At 39.2% G+C, this 9,921-nt stretch overlaps 2 protein-coding genes across 2 annotated transcripts in view; one reads left to right on the forward strand and one right to left on the reverse strand.

Annotated features, from left to right (window-relative positions):
• The window catches only part of scn8ab (sodium channel, voltage gated, type VIII, alpha subunit b), a 52,665-nt gene extending 52,435 nt beyond the window's left edge, over positions 1 to 230 (reverse strand). Inside the window, exon 1 of the mRNA XM_042726177.1 lies at positions 79 to 230. The gene's annotated coding sequence lies outside the window, so the exon portion shown is untranslated. The remainder of the gene's footprint in view (positions 1 to 78) is intronic.
• Positions 231 to 4,078: 3,848 nt separating this feature from the next.
• On the forward strand, positions 4,079 to 5,949 carry LOC109052623 (methyltransferase-like protein 7A). The gene is made up of 3 exons (XM_042726181.1): positions 4,079 to 4,667; positions 4,985 to 5,071; positions 5,414 to 5,949. The coding sequence occupies exons 1-3, from the start codon at positions 4,173 to 4,175 to the stop codon at positions 5,558 to 5,560; spliced, it is 729 nt and encodes a 242-aa protein (XP_042582115.1). The 5' UTR covers positions 4,079 to 4,172; the 3' UTR covers positions 5,561 to 5,949.
• The last annotated feature ends 3,972 nt before the right edge of the window (positions 5,950 to 9,921 follow it).

Below are 9,921 nucleotides of genomic sequence, written 5' to 3' on the forward strand. Positions count from 1 at the left end.
CATGGTATGCGTATGTTCTACATTTCGACACACAGACTAATGTTATGTTTCCAGCGTCAGGCCAACACCCTCATTTACCTCAGTCAGACTTTTTCTCTTTGCATAGCCTCTGTTTGATCAGTACTAAAGCTGTTAGTAGTGTCTGGGGTGTTAACTGGCGTTTCCCTGCAGCAAGCCTATCCACATCTGTGAGCAGAAAGATGCTGAGCGCGAGAGACCGCTCTGCGGCAGATGAGTCCAGGTATGAGACACGCTCAGAACAGGCTATAAACACCTGAAAAAAACACCACACTCTCTCGCTATACAAAAGAAAAACTACACACACTTTCCCCACAAAAAGAGATACACATATATATTTCGCGCCCAAAAATATTTAAAACACCCACCAGAAAAAACTGCGGATGTCGCCATATTGTTGCCGCTATCTTCCATCCCAGTGCGTACGGCTAGCCTGCATAATTGATGACTCTCAGCAAATTGTTAGGGAGCGTCTGCAAGTACCCTACTTCCGACTTCCGTACTGACCGACAGAACGCTGCAACGTAAGCGAAACACCGCTTAAAGGGAATATCAATCACAATGATCTGAGTCTAATTATATTTACCACTTCTCAGTACAATTAATCTAATCTAATTTCTGCTCCAACAAATGTTAACTGTCTCAAATGTAATTTTTAAAACTGAACTTAGGACTGTTTAATTAAAATAAAATAAAAATCTGAAAATTGTATTCTGTATTGTTCATTGTGTGTTTTGAATAACATTTCTAAATTTGCCAATACAGAATTTAACAAATTTTATTTTTATGAAAATTAAATTCTATATTGCAAATTTAGGAAGTTAATTCAGATCACACAATGAACAATACAGAATACAATTTGCTGTCATTTATGGTGTCATCATATGGCACCGACTTTCAAATTAAATGGTGTTATTTTGGTGTTGGCATACACAAGGCACATTTCAATAGCTTTACTATAATTCCCTGGAATAATTCTGCTATACACAACACTTGTCCCTACAAAAACTTGTTTGAGGTTATGTATGCTTTAAAATATCTGTGAAGCAAAAAGTCACATAAAGAAATAGTTAACCCCAAAATGAAAATTTGCTGAAAATGTAGGCCATCCAATATTTAGATTGTTGTTTCTTCATCAGAACAGATTTGGCAAAATTATGCATTGCATCACTTAACCAGTCACTTCACCAACAGATGTTCTGCAGTGAACGGGTGACGTCAAAATGACAGTTCAAACATCTGATACAACATCACAGTGATCCACAAGTAACTGACAAATCCATGATTAAGACATTTTTAACTTCAAACCATTGCTTCCAGCAAAAATACATGTCTTTTTGCTTTCTCTAAGTAATTTAATGCTAAATTTCTCAAAAATCTATTCTGATGAAGAAACAAATTCACCTACATCTTTTGTTTTTCAGCAAATCTTCTTTTTTGGGTGATCTAGTGCTGAGGACAAATGCAGACTTTTCAATCAAATTCACTGGGGACATGTGGGCAGGAAAAGTATCTTTGGTATTTTAAGTGCAGTGGTCAGTGCAGGATTATACTGTGGTATTGTTTGTATTTGTGGGGTTGATTCAAGCAGTGTGGAGGAGGAAGCAGGTACAACATGGTCAAAGGTTGCAGGCAATAGTTAATCTTCCTCTAATCCTGTTAGGAAGTGAAAGGAAACAACAGCTTTAGACTACCTCCAACTCCCCCTTCTGGGCCACCTGAGCATCTTTTCTAGTCCTCACTGATGAGCCTCAACTAGTTGAAGCCTTGCTGTGCAATGCGCCACCAGCCATGTCCGTGTTTGGTCACTGTCCTTGGTGCTGAAGCCCCACTTTGAGAATGAGCTAAATGGTACACAGAGGCATCTTCAAATGACACTGTCTGCAGAGCAGATGAAAAAAAGAGTACATTTGTATGTGTTTGTGCGATGTATATTTTTCTGGGACTGTAGCGTGCAAGTATTACAGGAGCTTACAGCGTCTAAAGATATTACTGTAAACCTAATCTCAAGTAAGAAAGTCCTAAATCCTAATCTCTGTCACCACAGAGGATCTTGGGGATAATTGCATTTGACAAGATGATAGATAGATAGATAGATAGATAGATAGATAGATAGATAGATAGATAGATAGATAGATTTCCTTAAACGTTTTTGATTCATTTTTTAAATCTTACTACTTGTTTCAGAATGTTCAGCAAACATGTAAAAGCAATGTTTCCATAATGTTTACAAGAAAATAAATGCTCCCTAAAGTTTGAGAGTATTCAGATATTACTGGGTAGCTACATAGATAGTAGAAAAGCAGGATAAAGAGAGATTTTAAATCTGAGTTAGAAACTAATTTCTCTAAATCATTATGGTCTACTGGAGTAAAAAGCGGTGAGTAATCATAAAGACATAAGATTTTTATGTAGCAGCTAATTTTGCTCAAGGTGTATTACAGTGCATTCAATAGATTGTACTGTTGTTTAACAACATACCAATTGTTCAGCTGATGACATGTCTTTCTGAGAAAAAACTTTCAATAGACAAAAACTCCATTATTAAGATAAATGGACCATTTCCGGGTCTCTCACCAGCGGAAGACATCATAGTTGTGTAAACTTCTGTAGCAGTGAATGAGAGTCTAAGAACCACACACACAAACACACACACACACACACACACACACACACACACACACACACACACACACACACATATATATATATATATATATATATATATATTATTTATTTATTTATATTACTAGATTTAAATTATATATTTATATTATATTACTATATTACTTTTAAAAAAACAAACAAAACAAAACTGATAATGGCAGTCAGAAGGGAGAATGATGTCAAATATATGTTCCTATATATATGTTAGAAACACCCTCGCATTAGCATTAACTATTTTATTTATTTATTTTGTCATTTTGTCATTTGCAAAGGTAATATAATACAAAGCATAGTGTTATGAATGTAAAGCATTTTTAAAAATGAAAATATAAAAAACTTTGGAGGATTTACAAAGTCGATGACCATTGAAACGCGTCATCACAGTCTTGTGAAAAGAATAGTTTGCTGACTCACTTATTTTTTGACTGTAAAGTCGTACACAGGTTTTGGATGGATTTAACAGAGTTTATATTTAATTAAATGAATATTAATTATTGCTTTACTTTAAAGGATGTTATCTTGTATTATGGAAACAAAAGCAACAAAGATCTAGAATTATTTGTTAACCTTTTTATTTTATTAGCAAAACTGCACATACATAAACAAAAATATCTTAATTCATCTCCTTTTGTCAATTTTGTTTTGTTCTAATTTTGACTTTTATATTTCTTCAGCAAGACTGCTAAAAAATAAAAAGTCTGTGGCATGTTTAAAATACTATGATACAATCTTCAATCCCCCTGGTATTTTGTAATATCTATATTTGTTAAAACTGAATGTGAGCTATGCTTTTTGTTTATTATTTGTATTTTCATTATTTGTGTTCTTTTTTCTGCAATAAAAAAAGTGTTCATTTGGTCATGTGATCTCAATATTGACCCTAATGAGAAGACCCGCTCCGTGTAGAATACGCTTTTATTAGGTATAAGCCTTGAACGAGTGCATATGCTTTTAAACATTTTCTCAAAACTACTATTCATTTCTTCGAGGGTTACTTTTAGTGAGGAAAAGAAAGGTGGATCCACTACTATTATTTATACACGGACGCCATCTGGCGACAGACTAGAGTACTGTCGGTCTGGAGTATATCACATGCTGATCACATGCGTCAAGGACGCATTGCAGTGTTGCCAAGTCCGCAGATTTCCCGCGGAATTGGGCTACTTTAACACTGTTGCTGTGGGTTGTTCTTCATGTCCGCGGATTTAAGCGACCCCAATAACGTGATATTCAGCCCCTAAAATGCGAATTTTACCAGGGGAGCCCCACCAAAAACGTGTATTTTACCACACCGGAATGCGATTTTTACCGGGGGATCCACCTCGAAACGCGATCCAGCTAGTTTTGGGCTAGTTCTGAGTAGCAATTGGGCGGGATTATTTCTGAAAACCTGGCAACCCTGATGCAATGTCACAAGCTGCGCGCAACAGCTACTCCCATCTTGTCTACCAAATGTAACCGTTGGTGTTTCAGATTTGTAGTAAAAAATGAGGCTGTTTATGAACGCTTGCGCTCTTTTAGTCAAAGTCCTCACTCTACCGCTGCATATTGCGGAGGTGATTGGACTACTGTCTTTCTACAAACGCGTCTTTCCTTTAATCGTCTATAAAATCTCGTTCTCCTACAATGACAAAATGAACGACAACAAAAGGGAACTATTTCGAAACCTGGACAAATTCTTCCCCCCGAAAGGCTCTCTGCGCATCTTGGAGCTGGGCTGCGGATCCGGGGCGAACTTTGAGCATTACCCGACGGGCTGCAGGATCACATGCATCGACCCCAACCCGCATTTCCAAAAGTACCTGGAGAAAAGCATGGCGAAGAACGACCACCTCGTTTATGACAACTTCATAGTGGCGTGGGGGGAGAATCTAAAGGCGGTGGAGGACAACTCAATGGATGTTGTGGTGTGCACGCTGGTTCTGTGCTCAGTCCAGGATACGCAGAAGGTTCTGCAAGAAGCAAAGAGAGTTCTGAAGCCTGTAAGTTTAGGACAGCCAGTGCTCAGCTGGAGGAAGTCCAATATTTTTTGATGGTATTTTATGGTTTATCACTCCCAAGTTGTTTTGCCTCAAAGAGTAACTACTGATTACATTAAGTTTATTTGAGATGAAAGGGAACAGCATTACGTAACTACACGTAGACCGCCCTTTGCTGCGATAAACCCATTTGAAACATCTGTTTGTTTTAGGGCACATGTCATCATGCTTAAATCCTGGAACATTTTAAGCTAAACAACCTATATTCAAATACACAATTATGGGTTGAGAAATATAATTTTGCTTTTTTTTTTCTTCAGGGAGGTGCATTTTTCTTCATTGAACATGTGGTGTCTGACCCCTCAAGCTGGATTTACTTTTTTCAACATGTTCTTCAACCATTCTGGTAATATAAAAGTACACCGTATTTATAAAATCACCATTATATTTTATATTACTTATGAATTTTAATAATAATAGATACATTTCATATAGTGGCAAATTTAAATCTAAAGCTAAAAAACTATGTTACAGCTTTGAAAAAATATTGGTAAAGTTGGTAAAAATGCCTGCGTTAATATAGCAAAAATATATGCATTCAATCACCCACACATACTAACCTTTTTTTTTTTTTTGCTTTGAAACCATACTCAACAATTTTACATAATGTTGAAATACTGGAATACTTGTAACAAAGCATATGACCACTATCGAATAAGAAAGTCTCTGCTTTACTTGTATGTTTGGAATACTATTTCGGTGATGGCTGTGAGACAACCCGTGCTACTTGGAAACAACTTGAGGCAGCTGGATTCTCTGACCTGCAGCTACGTCACATCCAAGCTCCTCTGTTTTTTATGATCAAACCACACATTGTTGGTTATGCAGTAAAATGATAAAAATGAATTTTGCCACAAAAAAAATAATAATAAAAAAAACAGCAACAACCTACATTCAAAACGGATTCATTTCACCATCTACCTTTAAATGTTTTGTATGAAAGACCAATTTGTATTAAACCATAAAATAGAACGTTTTTGTTTAATGTGCAAAATCTCAAGACTGAATTGTATATTTTATATGACTGTATCTTGTTGCATGAGTATCCCATTTGTAAAACATTACTATTAAGTAATCCTATGTATGGAAAATAATTTTTTTAATTGAAATTTTCAAATGACCTGATATTTTCATGTTGTCCTTGACTGTAGGAACACAATATGGTTTGAAAAAAAAATTTTAAATAAATAAAGATATATTTTTTAAATGTGAAGTAAATATGAAACAGTTATCTGGCTATCTTTTTAATGCAACAACCAACACATTATGTTTTCCCAAATATTGACCAACATCATTTCATAAGCTAACCTTGCATCTCCTGTCTGACCATCTGAGTGTTTTTCAAAGAGCCTCCCTGAAACTGAGCTTAAAATAATATACTTTTTTTTAAAAAAGCAGTACTGTCCGGATTGGAATATATCATGTTGATTGGTCAGATGCCATGCGAATAATGTATAACATATAATGGGGAGTCGACTTAATAGCCCGAACAGCCCAACAGTTGCTGTGTTTGAAATCGCTCACTTGTTCACCAAGTTTTAATTGTTGTATAGCATGGCAGTTTAGTGCACTATATCAGCAAGGAGTGAACAAAATGAAGCAAAGAATTCGTACAGTGACATAAATGCATGTGCATACTACACGGTTAAGGCTGGATGGTATACAGATTCATCTACTGGGCATGCACACATCTATATAACATAATTTTGTCACTGTACAACAATAATTACGGTTTTTGAATTATTGTAAGGGTTGGGGTAGGTGTAGACATTAATAAAACAATCTAATAAGTAAAAAATTCAATTTATTGTTAGTTTCCGGTTTTAGCTGTATCCATTTTACTACATAGAAACTGTCCTTTGTCACATTTTATCCTAGGTGTAACTTTAGAAAAAAAGCAATAGTCACTTTAGATTGTGTAATTACACGTCAATAAGTGTACATTACATTTATTTTGTATGAAGCCTATTGTAATTATTATTTGAACTAACGTTATCTTAAACCCTCAAGCAGCTTTTTGCGACAAGAAATAATGATGGGCGTTTGGCACCATTACCCAATTGTTTATGATATGAACTTATTAAAAAATACATTAATGTTATGTTCAGTCACGTTTAATTCTGAAATTATATTCAACAACGACTGTTTCTCGTGTCTTTAACCTCTGTAAAAATATTTATTGGCAACAACTAACGACGTTGATAAGTGACTCATTTCAAGGTCATCGCTCGGCTGGAGTCATTTTTACAGTCACGCTAAAAAAACATGTTTAAGGAAAGGCTTCATAATAATATAATATAATAACAATAATCTAATCTAACAACAATCTCTCTCTGAATGTGGAGAAGACAAAGGAGATTGTTGTTTACTTCAGGAGAGTGCACACTCTGACCATCCTCTGACCATCAACAGTGCAACTGTGAAGAGTGTGAGCAGCACCAAGTTCCTGGGTGTGCACATCACAGAGGAACTCTCCTGGACTGACAACACTGCAGCACTGGCCAAGAAAGCTCAGCAGCTTCTCTACTTCCTCCGCAAACTGAGAAGAGCCAGAGCATTGGTCCCCATCATTTGTACCCCCCCCCCCTTCTTTTTCCCCATGCACCACTGAACTCTGAACATCAACTTGTTTTGATGTGAAGTAAACTGAGTCAAAAGTGAACACAGATGGGAGGCATGAGCGACAATGGATGCCGAAAAACATCTCTGAATAGGGAACCAGATGCTGTGGTGATGTCACCGTATGGGAACACCCTTTGGTGTGATGAATGTCTGAAGCCCTGTACCATCCCGCCAATCCTATTGGCCAAATAGCACTTGGCACCGCCTTATGCATGCGTAAGCATAGTATACCTGCATGCCACGCCCTATTTCGCTCAGATTTCACGGACTAAGGAAAAGCTATCAAAGGCACGGAATGGCCCAAACCGCAGCATCTCGTTCCCTTATTCAGGGAACTGTGGTTACATACGTAACCGAGATGTTCCCTTTCATAGGTCACTTCAATGCTGTGGTGACGTCACCACGTGGGAACATTATACCATCACGCCTGACGTACCTGAGGTAGCTGGGATCCAAGGAAAGCATCTGCTCAAGCGGAAAGAAGCCGGGAGCCAGGGGCCGTCCTCACATCCAGGCTGTAAAATTTGATGAAAGTGCTTGGTGAGGACCATCCACAGCACATATATCATCCATAGAAGATCCACTAAGGAAGGCTTGCAACGAAGCCACCGCCCTCGTGGAATGAGCTTGTTTTCCTAAAGGTGAAGCAAGCCCGTGTGCCTCATAGGCTAAGGATATAGCCTCCACCAGCCAATGGGACATGCATTGCTTTGTGAACGCATGACCTTTATTTTTACTCCCAAAACAGATGAACAGCTGGTCGGACTCACGCCACTGGGCTGTACGATCAACATAGATCTTCAGCACCCTCACAGGACAAAGGCTTAGACCTTCTAACCCCGCCTCAGTGGGGGAAAATCCTCCAAGACCACCTGTTGGAAGCAAAAAGGATTTGACGTGACTTTAGGAACATAATCAGGCCTTGGTCGCAGCAAAATCCTTTACAAATCCTGGTGAAAAGTCCATGCACGAAGGTGAGATAGAAAAAGCTTGTAAATCCCCAACTCTCTTGAGGGAGGATTAAGCTAACAGTAGGACTGTCTTTAGAGTCAGGATTTTTTCAGTCACAGTTTCCAAGGCCTCAAAAGGATGTCCTGATAGCCCCTGTAATACAATGGACAGATCCCATGATGGAACGCAAAGCCTTCGTGAACCCTGCATAAATCGAGAGACCGGGGATGACGGCCCACTGAAACACTGTCTATGTATGTGTTGTTAGTGGATAGGCTGCCACGTATACTTTAAGAGTGGCTGGCATTACTCCCTCTGAAAAACAGCTTTGAAGAAACTCCAGTACTGAAGCAACAGGGCAGTAAGCTGGATCCATATCACGACGTCTACACCAGGTAGTAAACAGTTTTCATTTGAAGGCATATAAACGTTGCTTAGAAACCGCTCTAGAATTAATTATAGTCTTGGTGGCCTCCGCTGATAGACCGGGACATATTAACTCACTCCGCTCAGAGGCCATGCCCACAGTTTCCATAACTCTGGCCATGGGTGCCAGATCATTCCTCGTGCTTGCGACAGCAAGTCTTGTCTGAGGGGAATCTCCCATGGAGAGCCCACTAACAGACTGATCAGTTCCGCAAACCACGACTGAGTGGGCCACCACGGAGCTAACAACAATAGTCGTTCCACTCTGTCCGACCGTATTCTGGATAGCACCACTGGAATTAGCCGAATCGGAGGAAAAGCATACAAACTGGTTGTGGGCCATTCGTGGGTTAGAGCATCCAGTCCCAGGGGCGATAGGGGGGATAGGGAGAACCATAGCGGGCAATGAGTAGTCATGATCGATGCAAATAAGTCCACTTCCGCTTCTCCAAACACTCGCCATATATAGCTCACCGTTTGGGGGTGCAACCTCCATTCCCCTTCCTCCAGGCTCTGTCTCGAGAGCATATCCGCTCCGAAGTTCAAGTGTCCGGGGACGTGAACCACTCAGAATGACAGAAACCTGTTCTCAGATCATAGAAGGACATTCCTCACATGCCTGCATAGGGGGCGAGAGCGTAATCCTCTTTGGTGATTCAAATACGACACATCCGTTGTGTTGTCCATCCTGATTAACACATTAACGCACACTGCCATTCAGCAGTCTTGAAAAATGTTGGAGAGCTAGAAAGACCAATAGCAGCTCCAATCTGTTTATGTGCCACCCTCACTGTGCCTCCGTCCATGTTCCGTGGGCTGGGCGTCCTTGACAAACAGACCCCCAACCTGTCAATGACGCATCTGTCGTGACAGTCTCATGGTGAAAACAGGCCCCCATAACAACACAACACACAAAAAATTCAACAAAAATCAATCACTTTACATCAAAAACAAACCTCTGTGTCACCGAAATCATTCGATGCGGATAACAACAGGGTTAAATCCTTTGGCTTTTTGTCCACCATTGAAATGGATGCATGTGAAGTAAGCCTAGACGGATTACAGGGGACGCTGCTGCCATTAGACCAAAAAGTTTGAAGTGGCGAAGGCATGACTTGAAAGACTGAATGCACGGGGGAGACAATCGTGCCCTCATTGCGCAAGAATCCAGATCTATCCCCAAAAAGGTTATCCGTTG

This window comes from Cyprinus carpio, chromosome B6 (genome assembly GCF_018340385.1).
Source record: "Cyprinus carpio isolate SPL01 chromosome B6, ASM1834038v1, whole genome shotgun sequence".
NCBI classification, from domain to species: Eukaryota; Metazoa; Chordata; class Actinopteri; order Cypriniformes; family Cyprinidae; genus Cyprinus; species Cyprinus carpio.